At 37.8% G+C, this 23,448-nt stretch overlaps 1 protein-coding gene across 1 annotated transcript; it reads right to left on the bottom strand.

Moving 5' to 3' along the window:
• Nucleotides 1-32: 32 nt before the first annotated feature.
• LOC143021920 (gephyrin-like) lies at nucleotides 33-23,426 on the bottom strand. The gene is made up of 9 exons (XM_076179783.1): nucleotides 23,232-23,426; nucleotides 20,166-20,301; nucleotides 19,890-20,039; nucleotides 15,930-16,090; nucleotides 15,041-15,683; nucleotides 13,632-13,872; nucleotides 13,019-13,293; nucleotides 9,477-9,662; nucleotides 33-8,543 (listed from the first exon to the last, which is right to left on the bottom strand). Exons 1-9 carry the CDS (start codon nucleotides 23,408-23,410, stop codon nucleotides 8,313-8,315), a joined length of 2,202 nt encoding a protein of 733 aa, XP_076035898.1. The 5' UTR covers nucleotides 23,411-23,426; the 3' UTR covers nucleotides 33-8,312.
• Nucleotides 23,427-23,448: the final 22 nt, after the last annotated feature.

Raw genomic sequence — 23,448 nt, forward strand, 5'->3', positions numbered from 1 at the left:
GGAAAATACTCCATATGAATGACACACAGAACTGAATAACAATGTTTAATTTCATACAGTAAAATTAGTGATTAGTTATATTTGGCATCTTATGCAAAGGAAATAGCATGATTAACTAAGGCAAGAAGGCAGAATAATATGATCGGGGGTAAATACTGTCCAAATGCAATTTGGATAAGGTGAATTCTTTGGGGTCCAGCATCCATGAGCAAAATTTTAGTAAAGTATATGGCTACCCTCCATGTAAGGAGGAAAAAGCCTTGGTATATGTATGTATATTCCATAATCTAATTAGGTGAAAGGAGCATCTTCAAATATTAAATTACAAGTAAAATGAACTGTGATTAGTGTCGATCTAACATTAAAGAACAATTTATTTGCCTTCAGTGTATAAAGAACAAATACATTAATAAGGGCTTGTATCTACATATCAACTATATTATACAGAAAGTGCCATACTACTCTTTCTGCTGTTAGTATATTACTCTTCAGGATTCTCTTTAGGTACTACTTAAATTTTTTTTCATTTTCAATCCCCAACTTTTTGTTATTAGCTCAAGCCCACCTTTTAAGTACTTGTCTGACTCAAAATATGAAATATCCATCTTTGTTGACTTAATCTATGACATAGAAAAAAAAATCTTGTAGATTATAAAGACTGTATCATTTAGTTTATAGAAAGAATACTCTTGGGACTTATGAAGAGCCCTTGCTTGTGGGGATTCTGAGAGATGAAGTCAGAGGGTATCGTCTCCATGTCACCTGTCTTCAAAACTTGTTAAACCTTCTCATTTTCATCTGGAAGTGCAGCCCTGTGGGTGCGACACTTGGTCTTTGGTCTAGACCAGCGTTTCTCAACCAGGGTTCCCCGGAACCCTAAGGTTCCACAAAAGGTCCCTAAGGATTCCGCGAGAACAAGCGAGATAGTTAATGCACTTTTGATTTTTCATTTAATTTCATATACATAATATAATTAAACACGCATGACATATTCTTGGTTATTGTAATAATGTAATATAGACATTATCCTATCTAACCTATTATTATGATGAAAATGAAATGAGAAAGATATGGTATATGTGTTTTTTTTTTTACAGGTTCCTTGAGACATGCAATTTATTTTCAAGGTTATGCGAGGGTAAAAAGGTTGAGAAACGCTGGTCTAGATCCAAGATCTCTATTAACTTCAACTGTATTTCCTCCATCTTTCCACACAAGGAGAACTGACAACCAGTGATTGTTCCTCTCCTGCTACTGTAAGCCAGTGACACAGAAACTGTCCCACACTAACACAAAGACAACAGTCTAGAGTTTCTTCCCAGACAAGGATCAATGGGAGGGCCTGGGGGCCACTGTCAGGCCACTGTAAGGCTAAAGGTTTCTAGATGATGAAACTCAAGGCAACTAACTATTAGCATTATTAAAACTTAAAATTCTACTCTTGGGGATTATTCCAGCCAGACTGAGGACCCCTGATTCAGTCAGGTAACTGTGAAATGCCTATGAACACTGTAACAAAAACAGATACTGCTAATATAAATTCTATGTAAAAATATACACACATAGACAGAAAACATTTGACAACTATGTACGGATATCCTCTAATTGCTAGGCAATAGCTTGCTAGAAATATTAAAAATTGTATTACAAAATCACACAATCTTATTGCTATCTAATCTGTACCATGCATTACTCAGTTTTACTGACCAAAAATCAATGAACACTATGAGTCTTGGAAATGTTTCATTCATTAACTCTGCTCTTTAAGCAGACACAATTTGCATTATAAAATTGTAACCTTGAACATTAAAGGCAAGTGTATTTACCTAATTGTGGTATACGGGGAAGGTGCGACACTTACATGATATTACTTTTATTCTCCAATCATCATACATAGTTTTGAATTCATGTATGGTCCTTGCTTAGGCTATATTAACCTTTAGACTATTCCAGGGGTAAACACATCTGCAGAGCTGGGTGTGTTACTGCCTGACAGGTAGTGCATTACTGAAAAATCTGGAGCGCATTTCTGTCAATGCGTATATGTATACATATATATAGATTTTCTGGTGCATTACTGAAAAATCTGGGGTGTATTCTGTCAATGCGTATATGTATACATATATATAGATTTTTCAGTAATGCACTACCTGTCTGGCAGTAACACACTACCTGTCCAGTGTTAGCAGGCCAAGCTCTGCAAATCTGTACAGAAAACTGTTCCTTTTCACACCGTTTCAGACTTGTGGTCTTTTTCAACTTATTGCCATAACCTTGTAATGCTCTCTTGTCCCATAACCAAGAGATTCTCTCTCAATTTTGTTCCTACCAATCCCCTATTGAAATATGTCATCTTCTTGCACTCAAGAACCCCTTTTGTTCCGCTTTCTTCACATCACAGTTCCACTACAGTTTTACACTGTACTCTTTTTTGTTGTTGTGATTGTCTGTTTTGCATGTCTACAAAAATGTTTGTGCTATTAACTTTAACTACTAAATCTTAGGAGCCCACATGGAGCAGTATGAAGCAATTCTGCCTCAGATAAGGGTGACAAAGGTTCAATCTACAGTAACTACTATGCAATTAGTAAAAATTACACTTTCATGGCTTCCCATCCTCTTTTGCAATGGCAGACATCATTGCTGAAGTAGACATGAGTTGCATTTCAGTGCTAGCACCTAATCAGTTTGGCAGAGCTTGAAGAGCCTAGGCCAGGAGGTGCTTAACTACGGCCAAAGCTGGCATCTTAGCCCTGTGTGCATTGACTGCTGGGAGTTAGAGGAAATGCAGGATTCAAACCCACAACTAAGTGAATACTATCAATACTAAGCATACTATCAATTATATTGGTTAAGACTACTTTCATAACCAAAGCCTTAGCAAAACACCTAGAATGCCACATACTCGCTGCACCATACAACCTTACCAAGCTGGATTAAGCCGCTGTGGTAAGGTACAAAGGCTGTATTGTCTTCCTAGGGTTAGGCTGAACACATGCACTTAACCCCTTCTATTTCTACCTTGAAATATGATCACATTCACCAGTACAATGCAATAAATAAATAAAAATGTTCCATCTTTTCTTAAGGGAAAAAACTAAATAACCTATACCTGTTACCTCATTGGAAGCCATTACTAATTCTCTGGTTGACAGAGACTACCTGATTATCTGCTACGGTGCAAAATCAGCAACCTACACCATGGTATGATAGCATACCTCTTGTATATGTAATACATTTGTATATGTAATACAGGAGGTGCTAAGATAAGAGGGAGGGTGGAGGGGTGTGGAGTGTATTCAGGGATGGAATGGGTGGAAATGATTTTATGCCTTTTCCTTTTTGGGTACCTCCCTTGTAAGGGGGAAAAAGCCTTGGTATATGTATGTACTTATATAAGTATTGAAATTGATCATTTGATATTTATGGTATTTTTATTGATATTAGTTCAGTTTGATATTTTTCCCACGATATCCAAGAAATGAATATTTCACAGAATATGCTTGGCATTAGTTTACTTTGAACTGTGAAAAAAAGCACACTGAAACTATAAAAGTATATAAAATCATCTGGGATTGATAAGCATCTTGGATGTATTTGTGATCTTTTCTGTAGCTACATCTAACAAAAAATAAAAAATAAATCGTAAGTTCAAAATACATTTGTGGAACTCATTTTTCAAGACATTGCATTGTGTAAATTTTATCATTATTATTATTATTTTGTAACAGGCCCAGTTTCATGAAACAGCCACCCGATCCACCTTCATGTGACAGTTTGCACTCTCTCAATATTAATTATGACACACAATGTAGTACTATACCATAATGTTGATTTATTTTTTATAATAACAAGTAATACTGGTTTTCTGATTATGAGGATGTATGTTTGTGGTACTACTGTACATATGTGATGTGATGTTTAATGTGTAAACTGATACAAAATAGCACAAGTCTTCTTATAATAAAGGAAACTCAACTCCCTAATCTATGAAGTGTCAGGGTGCAATCCACCTTTTTATTCTTATGGAAAAATTAACTTCATATTACACAGAAATTTCAATATATGCTATTTCCAGGGTGTACTGTTCTTATTTCTCAAAGGACAATTTCATAATGTGAAAAAATGGCCAAACTTCTATACTTTCTTTTGAAAAAGCAAATACCTTTATTTCTCCCGTTATTGACCCTTGGAATACTTGCAGATTCCATCTCACATATCCCAGCTGGAAACACTACAGTACTCTAATATCTATAAATGTTAATTCTTAAGAGTGCCAATTATAACATCAGTCTTTGCTGATGGGTTCTACTTTCCTTCCACTAAATTTCTTACACAACTACTTATACCTTTTTAAACAAGTTTGGTAAGGGCAGGGTATTTCCCTGAGTGAGGTTGTTTGTTGGCCTCTACCTGCCCAGAGAATGATTCTAATTATTTTTTCCTGCCTAGACAGGGCCCTGAGTGCCTCATTAGAAGTGTATTCCTTGAAGATTTTCATAGGCAAATTTAAGTAAAGGAAAACTGAAAAGTTGTGGGGTTTCCGCTATTGGATGATAATAGATACTTTGCACACTTTACCAAACTTGTCTTTGGGAGAGTAATGGGTGAAGGGGATGAGAAAGAGAGAGGTAGGGAGTGAGAGAGGGAGAGATAGGTAGAGACAGGGTGAGAGATGGAGTGAAAGGGTGAGAGGAGGAGAGAAAGGGGAGGGAGAATAAGAGGGGGATGTAGGGAGGGAGGGGGAGAGAGAAATACGAGCAGAGCAAGACAGAGGAAAAGACAATTGGGAGTGAGAGATAGGTATAGACAGGGTGAGAGATGGAGAGAAAGGGTGCAAGACAGAGAGAAAGAGAGAAAGGGGAGAGAGAAATACAGAGCGAGATTGAGGAAAAGACAATTGGGAGATGGAGGAAGTGGGAGAGTGAAAACAATGTTACAGTAAAATATTATGCATGCCGTTGATACATCTGGAAAATCATGTGTATTCTAGATTATCAAAGATTAGTTTCTGTCAGACATAGTTACACTTATCCCATGTTTGGTTATGAAAACCTAACATCCTCAAGTAAACTATACCATGACTAATAATCTATTTCAAAACTTATGGGATATTGGATGAATGGTGATCGTTAACCCGTGGATGGCTGGAAGCACTCATGTCATTTTTTCTGGACACAGGCAGGTAATCTAACTTAGAGAAGGAAACCCTATCTAGATTCTAAGTTAAATATTTTCCATGAAGGAAGACAAAAGATAAATAAAATCTCAGTGTGGCTTGTGGATCAAGGCTGTTCCCTCATATGTCTAATGTCTTAGCACCTTCCTTTGGTATGACATGTTTTACCAAAAAGTAAAAAGAAAATTAAATGATTCATGGCTAACACTAAAATGCAAGTTCCTCTCCTTTTAAAATGCAATACAAACTTTATTCTGCAATCATTAGGCCAGTCTTTCTAGTGACTGGTTTTATTTATTTCAAGACCTGGCTTGTCAAAGTTATGCAGGGTGCTTGAAAAAGAACTTTATAACTTAAAAAAGTATATTCATCAAAGATATATAGGGAACAGTTTGAAGTGTCATAATAACAAATATAAATAAGTAAAATAAAATAAACAAATGAATAAAATTTGATATATGTAGTAATGTACTCCCCAAAACTCCACCAGGAGCACTGTTATTGGTTGAGATAAGATTACAACTTTCATAAGCACAGTACAATTGTGTATTTTGGTTTTAAATCTGGGCACAAATTTAAAGGAAATTTTGCACACAAGGCCCTTCTAGAGAGTCTACAATTTACTTGTAAAGAAATAAGATGTTGAGATTGGATGTTCTAAGCATCATGCCACATTACCAGTCCCCAGAAATCATTGGACTGTACATCATGGGAAACTGGTACTTCACATTAGGTATATACATGTGACTGCATAGAGAGTTCAATGCTTTTTACACTTAAGGATGTACTAAATATACAATAAACCATTTTGCACCTGCAAAAGTAGATCTTGATCTCTACTGACAGTATCAAGTGGTGCCAGTATTGGACACTACAGTGTTATGAATATCAAACTTGAATAATATTGCTGTATTATATTTTTGGGGATGCTCACTGGCTGAACAGGTTAGAACATTGTGGTGGAGGTCAGATGTGGAAGCAATTAGAGTTCTGCCTGGTGGCGAGTGAACTTGTAGTAAGGGCATACTACATTAAATTCTTTGCTTCAAAAATTCCTCTGTACGGAGGCACTATCCTAGCCTTCTCTGATATGGGGAGTTTGCAGCATTAAACCTAATCAACCAAAAATTATATTTTAAAGAAAATGTATTGTACAATGAGCTTATTTTGCACCTATGAAAGTAGCTATCTTGATCTCAACTGACATGATCACTCGTGGTGGCAGTATTGGGGACTCGGGGAGAATATAAGTCAAACTTGAACAATTTTGCTAGAGTGTACTATTTTAAGGAAAGCCTATTGGTCAAGTGGGTTAAAGTGTCCCTATTTTTGGCAGAGATCAGAAGTGGATTCAGTTTGAGTTCTTCTTTAGTAGCAAATAAGTGTATGGTAGACATACTACATTAAATTCTCTACTTCAAAAAGTCCTTCATAAGGAAGCACTATCCTAGCCATCTCTGAGAGGTTGAGTTTGTGACATCAAACCATATCAAATGAAAATTATATTTCAAACCACTGAAAAAAAGTGTCAACCAAGTATAAGTTATTCACATTGTGACCATTTATAAGCACTTTAATTGTATCAATTGCTTGTTTAATAAATTAAATTATTTCTCTTGGTGTCTATTCAATTCTGTCATGTCTGGGGCTTCAAAAGAGCTTCAACCTAATCTCTTAATTAGGATACAGGAATAAAGGTAGACTGCTCACTGCTGTCATTAACCTTCTTTTCAAGAAGCTTCCAAGTCAGCTTGCAATAAACAGTATAGTCAGACTGAAACCTTTAGCTGCTTCACCATTACAACTAATTTAGTGTATATCACTCATCATAGTTAAATCATCCTGTATGTTGCTGGGATTGATCCTAGGCATGGCGCATTGCCAGGTGGCCATTCTATCGATAATGCTACTGAAGCTTCAAAGGAGCTTTAACCTCATCTTTTCACTAGGATATAGGAATCAAGGTAGAATGCCAACTACTGTCATTAACCTTCTTTTTGTGAAGCTCCCAAGCCCACTGCATCCTAGTTAAGAGATAAGGTTGAAGCTCTTTTGTAGCCTCAGTAGCAGTATCGGTAGAGCAGTTACCTGGCAATATGCCAGGACCAGGACTGATCTTTGTGAGTGTGACAGCAGGGATGATTATTTGTAAGATTTCTCTGTGATGAGTGATTTACTCCAAATTATATAATATATATATATATATATATATATATATATATATATAAATATAAAGAAAATATAATTATGATCAATAAAAAATTCAGATAAAGTAAACCCATGATCTAGAGCTGCCATATCCAAGTGTATTTGAATAAACTCCACATGTCAGTGCTTTTATTTGGTTACAGCTTTAACCAACCTACTAACACATACCAATGAGCTTTTCAACCAAACTATAAAAGTAGTTCATAGCACCTCAAAATTAATGTATGTGCAGAAAAAATTACTTTGTTGAGCTTTCAAGAACAGGGTGGCTGAGCAGACTAGAGTATCATGTCTGGATATGATAAATCAGAGTAACTGGCAAATGGTCCTAAATCCCAAGCTCCAGTTAGTCTCTCATTCCTAGCAACTTTGCTGTGTGGGTACCAGTGTAAATGTTTAGAAGAATAATCTGTTGTACATGCTATGGGAAACTGTAATTTTATAACACATTTGTAAATATACACTTTAAACCCACTATCGGAGAAATAATGTCGAAAGTACAGGAAAGCCGTATATTTCGACTACTATCTGTAGTAGTCGAAATATACGGTTTTCCTGTACTTCTGATATTATTTCTCTGATAGTGGGTTTAAAGTGTATCTGTTGTGCTATGCACTGAAATGAAATTCATAGGTATGTAGAACCAACATCCGATTACTGATTTAGCTTTCTATTTTCCCACTAACATATTTCTATATGCCTCAAGATGGACTGTTTAAAAAAAAAAACAGTTCTATAAAATCCCCTTTTTAACTGAGCATCTTGTATCTTCACAGCACTGCTTCGTCCTTAAGTAAATGTAATTTGGAAATCTTTCCTTAAGATTTGAATCTTTGAATATGTCCACTTACATTTTTTGCTAACCCACATTAATTATTTCATTACAGATTACATCACGTGTAACCCAAATTCACTAACAGCCACCTTAAAATGACGACAATATCACAGCATTAACTACGGTGCCCTCTGGAATGAAGGTTTTGTTTGCTGACCGTGGTGGTAACTTCAAGAGAGCCTGTGCCCCTGCCATGGACAACAGGCGAGAAGAAAGTTGATTACCAGTTGAAGTTGCTATGGGAAGATCCTGGTCCGGTTCCCAAGTAAGGGTTGCTCGATGATACTCTGGTCGAGGATCCAAGTATATGCCTGCGCTCAACTGTGGAAAATTAAATGGAATGTTACGTATTATCTATGGTGGAGTAACTTTTTCTCTGATTTGGTTAGGAAACTGTCTCTGTGTCTAAAAAGGAGTCAGGTTCATCTAGGATTATTACTCATTTCAAGGACCTCAGACCATGAATCTTGACTGGCTGAGTCATATATACATATACCAAAAGGTTTTTTCCCCTTTATAGGGAAGGTAGCCAAAAAACCAAAGCATAAAAACCACTTCCACTCATTCCATCCCTATCACACTGCACTCCCCTCCACCCTCTTCCCTCCCTCTTATCTTGGCACCTCCTGGATGACGAGTCATCCCTGCATTTTGTCCACTGCCCTGGGTCAGAAACAGTGTCGCAAGACACTGAGTCATACATTGTGAAATATATAAAATATATCCAAACAAGAGTTACAGCATGATGTACAGTGTAGCTTGTATCAATTAGGGGGCAATCCATGTCTGGAGACAACATTCAGAGCATCAGCAATACACATATAGCACCAAAACTCAAAACTGTGTTTACTCTATTGTGACACATTCAGATGAAGACCATAACTAAATAAATATCGAGTAGAGGAACTGAAATTGATTTGATTTAACGTCACAAACTCCCTCCTATTGGGAGGCTAGGCTGGTGCCACTTACAGTGGAGTTTGTAGCGTGGAATTTAATGAACCATGCCCTTAGATATTCTGAAAAATCATTCAACCTCCTGCTTATACTTTGAATAATTCTATTCTATTGTCCAGTTGTTTTCTACTCCCATATATACACATGCTAATCTAAGTTATATGGCCACAAATACATAGACCATATGCATATTTGGACAACATGGACCTCCCATAAATGTAAAAGAAAAGGAAAGTAAAGAAGAAGAAGAAGAAGAAATACACATCTAAACATAAACACCATGAAGATAAATCTTACCTTAGCTCTGACAACAGTAGAGTGGCAATTTTCGCATCCAGCCATTTTTCGACACAGTGGCAAAAGGTACAAGTGAGATGTCACAGTAGCAGACACCGGATTACCTGGCAATCCTAAAATCAATTTCTTTTTTCCTTCATATTCACAAGTGGCAAAGGTCGTTGGCTTGCCTGGTTTCATGAATACCTGCCCCAAAGAAAAGAAATTCATGTTACCTATACATTTTAAAGTTGCATGATCAATAAATACATTGCCCCTGGTCTCTTACAGAAGAACCACAGCCTCCAGGAAACTGGCAAGAGCCTCCAATGAGACCATAAATCATTTAGAGAAGAGATATTGTGTTGTTGTATGGTTATTGTTAATGTAAAGAATAGTAGTATGTGGTGTTTTGTACCTTTTGTGTGCTGGTTTCATTTGGGGCAGTTTGAATCTGTGGTCAGGCCCATTCTAAGTTGGTGTTGTCTTAATGACAGATGATGTCCTGAGTGCAGTCCTACCAGGTACTGCTGTGTCTGACCTGCAGGAGACTGCCCCACTGGAGCATCACTTGACAACAAGACAATAAAGACATCGTCAGATGTCAACAAATGGACACACCTTCCCCAACCCTCCCATGGTGTCAACACCTGGTCTCCAGACTGGGCCAGGGAGTTGCACACCATGGAGCAAATGTGCTCGTGAAATGAAAAGTGTCATAAGTAATAAGAATTTGGGAATAAAAGCAAAGCGAAGGTAAATGTGCTCACAGAGCTGAGACTGAGTATTAGAGAGGTTGAAAGGAATAGACAAGTTTTTGAGATAAAGTGTTTGAGAAATATGATAGGTATTTCAAGAATGGAAAGAAATTTTTTTACATGAAGGGGGCTATGCTCATGAGATCTGGAAAAAATCTGTATTTACCAAATTTTTGAATACAGGAAAGAAGCAACGCTTGTTGGGTCCCATCTCCTATTTTCTAATTTTTTATCATACCTAGCCTCAGATTCATGTACAATTCCAACTTAATCTATATCCTTGATTTCTAATTATCATATTCAGATCTGAACTCATGCATTGTTTGAACTTGGGTTATATCACTTTCTAAGCTATTCCACTTATATAAGCATCTATATGGAAAACTGTATTTCTTCACATTCTTTCGATATGTGGTCTTTCTTGATTCACTCCCATGACCTCTTAAAGCCCTCCCTTCTTTAATCAGATCTCTTCTGTCAATGCAATCTATCCTCTTTAGTGACTTGAATATTGTAATCACATAGATAAGTAGATGGGGAAGGGAGAGCTGGTGTCACTGTATGGTCAATCAATCAATCTGTTGTCCCAGGTCTCTCTTGCAGGAGACCAATGGATCCAATGTAATCGGCAATGGCCATTAGGCAGGCCTGTAAGTCATGTTAGAAATAAATATTACATTGTTAATTAGGGATTGTTAGTGTGCAGCATTGTAAGGTGAGGTGTTCAGTGTCCTCTGTATAGTGGGCAGTTTGATTCTATGGACAGGCCAATTTTGTTTTGAAACTGTTTTAGTGCTAGACAGTGTCCTGCTTGCAAGAGCATGCCAGTGTGGTTCTTAGTTCTCTTGGGAGGGCTTTTTCTGTGGGGGCTGATGTCTAGGGGTTAGTAGGTGGAGTACTGAATTTGGTGGTTTATCTTTAAAAGTTTGTTTAGTAATCTGAGAGTGAATGTGTTTTTGTATGGTAAAACATACATACATATACCAAGGCTTTTTCCCCCTTCCAAGGGAGGTAGCCAAAAAGGGAAAGGCATAAAAACACTCCCACCCATTTCATCCCTAAATACACTCCACACCCCTCCCACCCTCCCTCTCATCTGAGCACCTCCTGGATGACGGGTCATCCCTGCACCCTGCCCACCGCCCTGGGTCAGAAGCAGTGCCGCAAGACACAGCACATCCACAGCAAAGCCGCTTCATTTAATCGGCGACCCCCCCCTCTCCGTCCCCCCTTGCATATAAGGAGAGGACGGGGAGAAATCCCTTCGGGCTGCGTCAAAATTTACTCACACATAATACCCCACCCCCCACCCCCCCGCCCATTCCTCCTCATGCAATCACAACATCATCCATATACAACCATTCTCCACTCACCTCTGTCTTCCGTCCTCTCCCTTCCTTCCTCAACAGACATTCCCCTCTTCCCCAAAGCCCCCTTCACCCCATCCATCCACCTCATCCTAGGACGTCCCCTCATGTTCACTCCCTCCACATCTGCCTTCCATACCTCTTTTACTAGTCTTTCTTCACTCATTCTTTCCATGTGTCCAAACCATCCTAATATTCTTTCATCAACCCTATCTCCCAAATCCTTTTTCACCCCTGTTCTCCTCCTCACCTCCTCATTTCTCATTCTATCCAGCCTAGTAACCCCCACCATACTTCTCAGACACCTCATCTCCAACACATTCAAACTCCTTCTCTCTTCTTCTCTTATGTTCCACGTTTCTGCCCCATACAGTGCTGTTGGCACAATCACTCCTTCATACAGTCTCCTCTTAGCATCCATTCCCAAATGTCTATTCCTCATTACACTCTTTAATCCACCAAGGCATTTACTCGCTTCTCTCAATCTACATTCTACCTCCACCTTCACTCCACCTTTTCCTGCTACACTTGCACCCAAGTATCTAAAACTATCCACTTCCTCCAGTCGCTCTCCCTTAATGTTCACTTCCAGTCTACTGCCACTTTCACCCCTTGTACATCTCATCACCTTACTTTTACCCACATTTATCTTTAGCTTTCTTCTATCACATACTCTCCCAAACTCTGCCACCAGCTTCCTCAATCCCTCCTCTGACCCTGCCACAAGCGCAGTGTCGTCCGCAAACAACAGCTGGCTCACCTCCCACTTTTCTCCATTTTCTTTAACCATCTCCAATCCCTGACCCACTACCCTAGCATTCACCTCTCGCACCACTGTATGGTAAAACAGTGAGGGTAAACCAACTCTGGTTGTCAGACCCTGCTGTGGTACTTTCTTGCTGTACTGTGTAATACCTAAGCCTGTAATGGTGACATAGAGGCATAGAATATTCCTTGAGTGTTGTACATATGTATTTGTAATACTGTTTATTTATTATTGTATATTTAATGGATTATTGTGAGAACCAAATGTTCATATTAAGCGTGTATGTTTTTCCCGCCAAATCTGAACTTGGTGGCATGGCTTGGCATCAGTCAGTTTTGACTATGCCTTGAGAGCGTATGCATGTTTTTTGTCTGTAGTGCTAAATCATATATATATATATTAATTTCGATTTTGTTTCATTAGCCACCTGACACAAGACGTGTGGCTGGGGATAAGGTATCCTTTTATCCCTCAGTTGCTGAGATGGGACAAGTGGGTGAATGGGGTCTTTGGTTGAGATATGTGCTTTGATTCACCCACCATCATTACAAAGGGTTTGTGGCTATTACACATATGAATACATATCTTGCAGAAACACTTTCTAGAAAACAACATATGGTATAATATGCTTAATGTAAAATCATTCATAGTACATCCAATATTTAAATTTACCTGAGCAAAGTGAATTTCAGCTTGAAAGTCTGATTGTAAAACTGGACGAAGTATATCTCTTTCTCCCATTGAAACACTGCCAGAGGTGACTACAATGTCAGCATTCTTCATACAGTTCTGAAGAGCTCTGAGAAGTGTATTAGTTGTATCTGTTGCAATGCCACCATCAAAATATGGAATATTTTGCTGCTTCAGAAGTGCCATGAGAGTTGTTCTATTGCTGTCACGTATATGACCTGGCTTGAGATCAGAATCTGGTTCTTGTAACTCATTACCTGCATCCAAAGAAATAAATTACAAGTATAAGGAAAGAATTCAATAGAATATCACGATGCATTGTTTTCACCAACATAATATTAATCATAACTTATGTTATGTCTGACGGATTTATATATATGAACTGCAGTAATCCTGAACATATTAAATAACTGGCATTATGTTGCAGCAGTGTACGCACACATGCAAGCTTTATCAAAATACATTAGGCAAATGTAGAGCTAAGTACTGAACAGTTTCTCTGAAGCCCACTTAGGAAAACTGGCCATGATTGAAAAATCAGTTTTCAATTGCGATTTCTCTTTACTGCTTTCCTAAACACTTTTGCACAACTAACCTGTTGATAGAACTGCTACCACTGGCTTAGGAATAACAGCAACTTCTGTAACACCCACAGAGGCCAGAAGACCCATTTCAGCAGCACCAATAATATTTCCAGTACATAAAACTTTTTCTCCAGCTGCAATATCACATCCCACTGGACGAATATCTTGACCAACAGATGGTTCTTTAAGAATCTTGATTTCAATCTCTTCTTGACCTTCATTACCTTCTTTAACAAGTTCAGTGTCTTCAACCTAAGAAATGTAAAATGGATTAACTGTCAGGGAGAAAAAATAAAACTGAAAGGTACACTAGTAATAGGAAGGGTGGGAGGGGTGTGGAGTGTATTTAGGGATGAAATGGGTGGGAGTGTTTTTATGCCTTTCCCTTTTTGGCTACCTCCCTTGGAAGGGGGAAAAAGCCTTGGTATATGTATGTATGTATGATATTTATTTAGGCAAAATTATGATATACTTGTCTGATTGTAATATATCTAAATGTATCTAAATTCGCTATACCTATCTCTCTTTTTAAACAAGCAATGCTTAAGAAGAGAAACAAACATAAGTATGCATGGGGCTGGGTGGTGGATGAAAGGGTGCTTGAGAGGGGATTAATGGGCTATGTAGTGGTACTCAAAATGAAGATTGGATGAGTTCTGGATGTAAATGTACAAAAAAGGGTATAAAATTTCTTAAAATTATTGCCATTATACTGTTAATGTTCACTGATTGGAGACCAACAGAGAAGAGGTCAAACTCATAAAATTTCAGTGAGAAGTGAAAGCACTATGCATGTTACCAAATAGCAAATATATGAATAAGATGGAGAGTGCTGGCAGTTCAAACTACTTACATGACCCCTTTTGGACTCATGGGGACCTGCTTAGGGCCTGCTTAGATATTAGCAAGGTTCAGATATAGGAAGTACTGTATTTTGGATCACATGTAGCTGGGAATGGAGGCATGTGAGTGGAGGTGAATTATAGGGTAAGGGACACAAGTAAATGTGTGGGAAGAATGAAAAGTGTCACGAGCATCTGTATACAAACACAGAGAGAAGACTGTATGAGAGAATCACTGTACCCATGACACAGTATGGAGCAGAGACTTGGAAGTTAACCACTTCAGTATGACTCAAATTCTTGCGTGCAACATCGGCTGCCATTTGTAGTAATCATCACACTATTCACATTACAAAATATAATATCACTGCTGTATTACTCATTCTCTTCTTTTCCTCTGAATAATAATAAACATAGAAAACATGATCAAACCTGTTCACAGAATCTGGGGGTAGCTCATGTAAAAAAAAAAAAAAAAAAAAAAAAAAAAAAGGGAGGTAGCAGAAAGCAGCTCAGCATTCCTCTATGTTAGATGTACAGCTGCTGAGCCTGTTAGTCACAAATGAATGTTTACCAACCTGGACAACAGCATCAGCTCCTGGTGGTAAAGGGGCACCTGTGCTGATCCTTATGCAAGTGCCTGAGGTCACCTGCTGCAGCTCAGGAGCATCACCAGCAGTAGAGTCTCCTTGCACTTGTCGTGGGCCTGCCCCATCTGCTGCGACTACTGCATATCCATCTTTGATTGAAGCTGGGAAGGGTGGTAAAGCATCTTTGGCAAAGACATCCTGAGCTAACACAAATCCAAGTGAGTCTTCCATCTTGACAGTCACTGGGTCTCCTTGAAAAGCTTTTGAAAAGACTGAATGCTGGGCTTCTTCAACAGAGATCATTGGGTATGGTGACTTGCGAGGACGATGGCATACGTGATAAACATCAGCAGAGGACTCTTGCGAATGTCCAGAGGACTCATGCTTTTGTTGTCTGTGGTGACATGTATGAGGACCATGGTGGTGATGGTGATGGTGACCCTGGGATCCATGATGATGACCATGATGGTGGAAGTGGTGGTTGTGATTATGGTTGTGGTGATGTGCCGAGTGTCTGGCCTCTGAGTACAGCTTCACTCCCTCAGCCTGGAGGACTTCATGATCTGCCCTGACAGTTGCCTTTCTGTCCAGCAAAAGTGCAACAGCATGCATAACAGCTGGTGCAATAAACCTGCAATCAAAGAAAAATAACATAATCAACCCCTGCCCTAATGGGTGGGAGTGGTTTTTATGCCTTTGATTTTTGGCTACCTCCCTTGTAAGGGGATAGCCTTTGGTATGTGTGTGTGTGTGTGTGTGTGTGTATATATATATATATATATATATATATATATATATATATATATATATATATAATATATATATATATATATATATATATGATATTTTAGGTGACTATTATTTTATTTTGCCTTACCTCAGACATTCTTCAGAGCCCTTTCTACTTCCTGGAAGTGTGGCAATCAGTGTTCTTCCTCGTATTCCACAAACAGGACGGGAAAGCATGGCAAGAGGAGTCACTTTTAGGGACTCTGTGATCATCCTCGTAGCAATACCTGGGGCTTCTTTCTCTATTATCTAGATGGGAAGAATACATAGTTTCAGAAAAATAACACCACAAAATAGTAACTAGATTCACATCCATGAACAAATGGGAAATGTTTCTTTACTTTTACAACCTGGGAGTGAACAAACATGTGCCAAAGAATCATGGAAGGAATAGGCAGAAACAACACTGGTTCAAAAAGAGGTGTGAGATAATTAAAGTTGCCAGGGATATGGCTTGGGGAAAATGAAAGAAGATAAGAAGCAACAGAACAAGGGAAGCTTACGAACAAGCTAAAAATGACAATACAAGAATCTGTAGGGAAAAAGCCAATTTTGAAAGTGGTGTTGTAGATAAATGTAGAGATGAAATGAAACTATTTTACAGGTTTATTAATGGAAAATTGAAAAACAGGGAAGAAATCACCTTGCTTCTTTCCTGTACATTACATTTAGGTCTATCTATCTATACAGCAAAATCTTCCCCTTATAAGGAAGGTAGCCAAGTCAAAGGCATGTACCTACTCCCACCCATTTCACTCCCATTCACCACCCTTTCCTCCCTCTCATCTTAGCTCCTCATGGATGACAGGTCATCCCTGTATCCTGCCCACTGCTCTGGGTCAGAAGCAATGCAGCAAGACATAGTACATCTACACCAAGGCCACATCAATCAGCAACCCCCTCCTCTGCCCCCCCCCCCCTCATGCAGAAAAAGAGAGGACATGGAGGAATCCCTTCATGGTGTGTCAAAATATCATTCACACCTCACATTCCCAGAACTTGGGAAAAGTGGAATGAACCAAGAAAAAACTACATGAATACACACACATATATATACTGTTAGAAGCAAAACCAGACATAATGGGAATTGTAGAGACTAAACTAAGAGGTGAAATACCATCCACTGTTATCGGACAAGGTTTATACAACTACTGGATAAAAAACAGGGACAAGAAACAGGGAGGGGGAATCATGTTCTTGGCCAAGAAAGACCTAAAGGTGACAAAAATTGCAGAGGGCAAAGGTAATGCTGAATTGATCATGATAAAAGTCGAAGGCAAGAATATGAAAAGTAGAAAGTTTGTGGTGACTTATGTGCCTCCAAAAACAAGCGCTTGGAAAGAAATTGAACATAAAAAAATGCTAGATGACACAAGAAAATCACTCAATGAGATACTAATGGGTAAGGGTAATCTGGTAGTTATGGGGGACTTCAATTGCAAAGAAATTTGTTGGGACAGCATGACAGTGCAAGGAGGAGATGACTCGTGGGGCAATGTACTGCTAGATATGACCATGGAGTACACAATGACCCAATGGGTCCATGAAAACACAAGGTACAGAAATAATGAAGAGCCATCGAAACTAGATCTAATATTTACAACAGAGCCTGAAATAGTGCATAAAGTCCAGTATGAGACACCAATTGGAAAGAGTGACCATGTACTCATCGAAACTATACTAAAGGAAGAAATAGACATGGAGAGGAACGAAAAGCATAGGAAAGGAAGACTGAGGTACAACAAAACAGACTTTACAAAACTAAAGACATTCTTCCGGAATGCAAACTGGGAAATATTTTACAGGGAAGAAACAGCAGTGGAAGAGAAATGGAATATATTGATGGAAAACTACAATGAAGGGGTAAACAGGCATGTACCAAGACAAAAGCGAGAGAGAGAGTACATTAAATGTTGGTTCAACAAAAGATGCAGTGAGGCAAAAGACAGAAGGGACAAAGCTTGGAAAAAGTGGAGAAAAGACAAAAAACAAAGCAAATGGCAAATTTATGTTAACTATAGAAATGAGTATGTTAATGTGAGAAGAGAGGAGAAAAGGAACCATGAGAAGGATATTATAGACAAATGCAAAGAGCAACCCAAACTATTCTACCGGTATGTGAATGGTAAACTTAAAAACAAACAGGAATTGGTGAAACTATGCCAAGGAAACATAGAATACACAGAAGATTTAGAGATGGCCGAAGTCATGAACAATCACTTTAAATCTGTTTTCACCAGAGAGAAAATACCGAATTGTGACATAGACAAAAACAAGAAATCTCCCCTCATGAATGAGTTTACAGCATCACTAAAGGAAATATCAGAACATTTATCAAGGCTGGATGTCAGAAAATCACATGGCCCGGACGGTATTGCAAATTGGATTCTAAAGGAGTGCAAAGAAGAACTAACAGACAAAATACACATCTTAATAAACAGCTCACTCAAAGAAGGAAAAATACCCGAGGACTGGAAAAACGCTAACATTGTACCAATACACAAAGGAGGAAACAAAGAAGAACCCACCAACTATAGGCCAGTATCACTAACAAGCACCATTGCCAAAATTTGTGAGAAAATAATCAAGAATAGATGGGTAAAACATCTGGAAGACAATGACATATTAAACCCAAGACAATTCGGATTCAGACAAGGAAGATCATGCTCCACAAACTTAATATGCTTTTACTCAAGACTAATAGACATAGTGCAAGAAAGAAATGGATGGGCTGATTGTGCATTCCTAGACTTGCAAAAAGCCTTTGACAAAGTACCACACAGAAAACTACTAAAAAAAACTGGAACACATAGGAGGAATACAGGGAAACCTACTAAAATGGATAGAGGACTTTCTGACTGGTAGAAAGATGAGAGTAGTGCTCAGAGAAAAATATTCAGACTGGAAAGAGGTGATCAGTGGAGTACCGCAAGGATCTGTGCTGGCACCAATAATGTTTGCTATCTATATGAATGACATGGATGAGGACGTGAACTGCTACATGAGCTTCTTTGCCGATGACGCCAAACTGCTAAGGAAAATAGAAACTGATGAGGACTGTGAAGCACTGCAAGAAGACCTAAATAGGGTATGGAACTGGAGTCAGAAATGGGAAGTGGACTTTAATACGAAGAAGTGTAGCATAATGGAGTTTGGAAAAAGCAAAAACAGAATATCAGGAAAATATACAATTGGAACCAAAGAAGTAAAGAAAGTAGGATCCGAAAAAGATTTGGGAGTAATTATCACGAACGACTTGTCCTATGATATACAGATTAACAAAATTGTCGGGGAGACTTACAACTTGCTAAGATCAATAAAAGTGGCGTTTACATACTTGGACGAAGACATGATGAAAAAAATATTGGTTACATTGATAAGGCCTAGATTAGAGTATGCAGCGACATTGTGGTCCCCCAGTACCAAAAAGAATATAAAGAAAATAGAAAGAATCCAAAGAGCAGCTACAAAAATGGCACCTGCACTTGCAAACCTATCATACGAAGAGAGATTGGCTAAACTGGAGTTACCGACACTGGAGCAAAGAAGAGAGAGAGGTGACCTATTGACCATCTACAGAATCATGAAAGGCACAGAGGTACTCGATAGTGAGAACTTACTTAACTGGGACAAAAGAAACACAAGAGGACATGGAAAGAAAATAAAAAAACATAGCTATAGAAGAGAACTGAAGAAAAACAGTTTTCCTCATAGAGTTTTGGACACTTGGAACAAACTGGACAATGAAATAGTATGCGCAAAAACCATTCATGAGTTTAAAAACAAACTAGACACTGCAAGATACAAAGGCGGGACAACACGAGCATAGCTCCCCTTCCCGCAAAATACAACTAGGTAAACAACTAGGTAAATACATACATATACATACAAGTTGTATGCAGAAGAATGGCAATACTGAAATGGCAAGAAGAATGAAGCAAGAATGTACATCACATCATACAGCTCTTGAGGTTGTGACCCGACACTGAAGGAATACAGAGTGATGATGATAAGACTTCATGTACTATAAGTCAGAAAATTGACCTACCTCTTTGACAGCTTCAGGTGTTACATCTCTTTCACTAAATCCTGTACCACCTGTAGTTAATATCAAGTTGATTTTTATGTCATCTACCCACTTCAGTAAGGTTTCTTTAATGACTGCCCTATCATCTGGTACACATTCATATTGCACAACCTGTAAACATTACACAACTATGGTTATTTTCAAGATTCTTTGAAAAGCACTCCAATTTGTTTCCTTTCATTATTAACTCAATTATGAGAAAAATTCAGTTTCATGCATTTGATAAAGAATACATACTTTCCCATCAAAGAGATCTTTGGTTTCACACAGACTCTTTAGATTTGCTCCGCTTGCATCTGCCAATGTCTGAGCAGCACAAGAGTCACTCACAGTCAAAATTCCAACTGTGACTGATGTCATGTTTCCTTTTTTTCTGCAGAAAAAGAAATATTATAAATAGGAAATAAATCATAACATCCAATTACTATGAAACCTATTGTTTGCAATTTAGTGCTAATATTAATCTATTTTTCATATTCCATTTATGACTGATTTTAAAAATATTGTTAGTTATATCTTTTTTGCTTTTCTTTTTTAGGAATGTCCTGTTTGGGGCTACAGTAGGATGCTTACATCCTATCCCCATCCCATTTTTGTTGCCTTTTACGATTCAAGCATGAACACTTGGTGGCATTGTTCTTTCTCCCCTACCACAGTGTTTGGCAAAAAAGGAAAGGTATATTCAGAGAAGTGGTACAGTACAGTATTAAGAGAGGGGGATGGGGGACCAGCATAATGGAGGGACAGTCACAGTATAATAAAGTAGCATCATTTCTCTATGAAAAGAGATCTCTATCACAAACAAAATGATGTGTGGCTCTGGTCAAACATTACTACAAGACAGGCTCATTCAAGAAAGTGCAGGACACTTTAATGCATCAGTTTGAATGTGAAATAAACAACAACTCCAGAAGCAGAATTCAGGACTGGGTGAACCACTTCAAGAACTATGGGGAAATAGAGACCCTCAATGCAGCCAGTGACAACCGTTCAAGCCATTCAGGATGCCCCAGGAAGTGTACAGTTGAGCTGGTTGAGAGTGTGAGGCAGTCAGTTCAGCAGAGTCCAAAACGCTCTGTACACAAGCAAAGTCAGTCCCTCGGTATATTCCGTGAGACTTGCATGAGTGTTAGTAAAGGACATAAAGGCCTATCCATACAGAATATAGATAGAGCAGACCCTTACAGCCTCAGACAAGGAGCAGAGAAAGGCTATGGCAGTCAAGATAGGAAAAGATCCAGAAGACTCCAACTTTCCTTAACCTCCTTTGGACCCGAGATGAAGCTCACTTCCATCTTGAAGGAAAGGTAAACTTCTGAGGGACCTCCAGACCCAATGAGGTAGCCACCTAGCCCCTACACTCCCCTAAGCACACAGTATGGACTGCAATCTCATCCAGAGGCATTATCGGACCATTCTCATTGAGGAATCTGGAGTGACAATGAGTCACCAAGGATGGTATATTGAAGTCCTCAAAACCTTCAAGACTGAGCTGCAGATGTACCTGTCACTTATAGGGAAGTTCTGGTTCCAGCAAGCTGAAACAAGCTCTCACACCTTAAACCCGTCCCGAGATTGGCTGAAAGAGAATGTTGGTGGCTGTGTGATCAGTCTCAAGACTGATTTTGAGTGGGCACGCTACATAGTCCTCTTTGAAGAGCACTGTCCTAGTCTTCCAATATGGGGGAGTTTGTGATGTTAAACCATATCATATCACCTCACAGCCCAAACCTTAGCCCCCCAGATTTCTTTCTGTGGGGCTACTTTAAAGACAGAGTGTATGCAAAGAGGCCCAGGACCATCACAGAACTCAAGAAAACCATCAGGGAATAGATCAGAGCCATAGAGGAATTCCTCAGTTGGTTTGTAAGGACATTGCAAAGGGCAGGTGCTTTGGGCTGGAATTAGGGCACTTCACTCTTTTATATGATTCGTATTTGGCAACTATCCAGTAGGGTGCAACACCATTTTCCACATTATAATTTCTAAATGGTAAGAAAATGGAAAAAGCCTGTGAGAAATTATTATTCATTCATTTTTATATATTTTTGTGAAGGGCACTTTTGGGGCACAGGGCAAAGGGGCAGATGCTTGGGTACCCCCAGCACCCCTCCTCTGCACGGGCCTGTTATATATATATATATATATATATATATATATATATATATATACATATATATATATATATATATACATATATATATATATACATATATATACATATATATATATATATACATATATATATATATACACACACATATATATATATATATATATATATATATACATATACATATATACACACACACAATATATATATATATACATATATATATATACACATATATATATATACACACATATATACACACACACACACACACACATATATATATATATATATATATATATATATATATATACATATATATGTACATACATATACATATATATATATATATACATATATATATACATATATTATATACATATATGTATATATACATATATATATATATATATATATACATATATATATACATATATATATATATATATATATATACATATATTGTATATATATATATATATATATATATATATATATACTGTATATATATATATATATATACATTATATATATATACATTGTATATATATACATATATATATATATATAAATATATGTATATATATACAATAATACATTCACACTACGAGCATAGCTCTCCTCCCGCAAAAAAAAAAAAAGGTAAATGCACATTTATACGTGTCACAGTGTGTCTGAGTGTGAGAGAACAAATATACTGTATATAGCCTTTCCTTGTTTGTAACTCAACAATAAAGTGTCTGAAATGAAGACATATTACTGTATGTACATATTAGGAATATAATCAATGTATGACATTAAAATCTTCAATATTTACTTTTGATGTGAACAAAGGTTACGATGTCGGATTATCTAATACGCCACGGTGAGATAGGTAGCCTTTGGTTACATTATATACTCAGTTCATAGTTCTGCAGTACATTAAAAATAAACAGGTTTCTTATTATTCTAATTCCCAATTCATACCTCTTATATATTGAAGAACTAAGGTCCTACAAAGATAATAAAGAAATAAAAATGCCAACCATGGCACATGTTCGGTAGTTACTATCCTCTATCCACTTTAATCGAGACTTATTCATACATACAATGTCAAATTACCTTGAGGTAATGACTGTGAAATTCACCTTGTTGTATGTATACACAATCTGTTTTACGCAAATAAAACTGTCATTATGTTAATTCCTTACAATGTAAGCTGGAAGAATGATTTAACTCTTCTCTCTTCTTTTCTTGTGATTGTTGTGACAGCTCGACAGACGAATACGAACAGATAGCGTACACCTAATTGACCGCATTCGAATAAAAATGAAAATACATATGTTTTTCGAAGAGCAATAACATGATCAAATTGTAAAAATGTACACATTGTTTAACGCTTTAAAATAGATAAAATGAGTTCCACGT

Source organism: Oratosquilla oratoria, chromosome 43 (assembly GCF_046742065.1).
Source record: "Oratosquilla oratoria isolate Oo_2021 chromosome 43, ASM4674206v1, whole genome shotgun sequence".
Classification (NCBI taxonomy): domain Eukaryota; kingdom Metazoa; phylum Arthropoda; class Malacostraca; order Stomatopoda; family Squillidae; genus Oratosquilla; species Oratosquilla oratoria.

Bases quoted from the DNA above. Each gene is read 5' to 3' on its own strand.
- LOC143021920 (XM_076179783.1), bottom strand. From the start codon at position 23,410: ATGTGTACATTTTTACAATTTGATCATGTTATTGCTCTTCGAAAAACA. The intron at 20,302-23,231 runs GTAAGGAATTAA...CTTTTTCTGCAG, and splicing joins TCATTCTTCCAGCTTACATT to AAAAAAAGGAAACATGACAT. The intron at 13,294-13,631 runs GTTAGTTGTGCA...CTTTGGATGCAG, and splicing joins GGTAGCAGTTCTATCAACAG to GTAATGAGTTACAAGAACCA.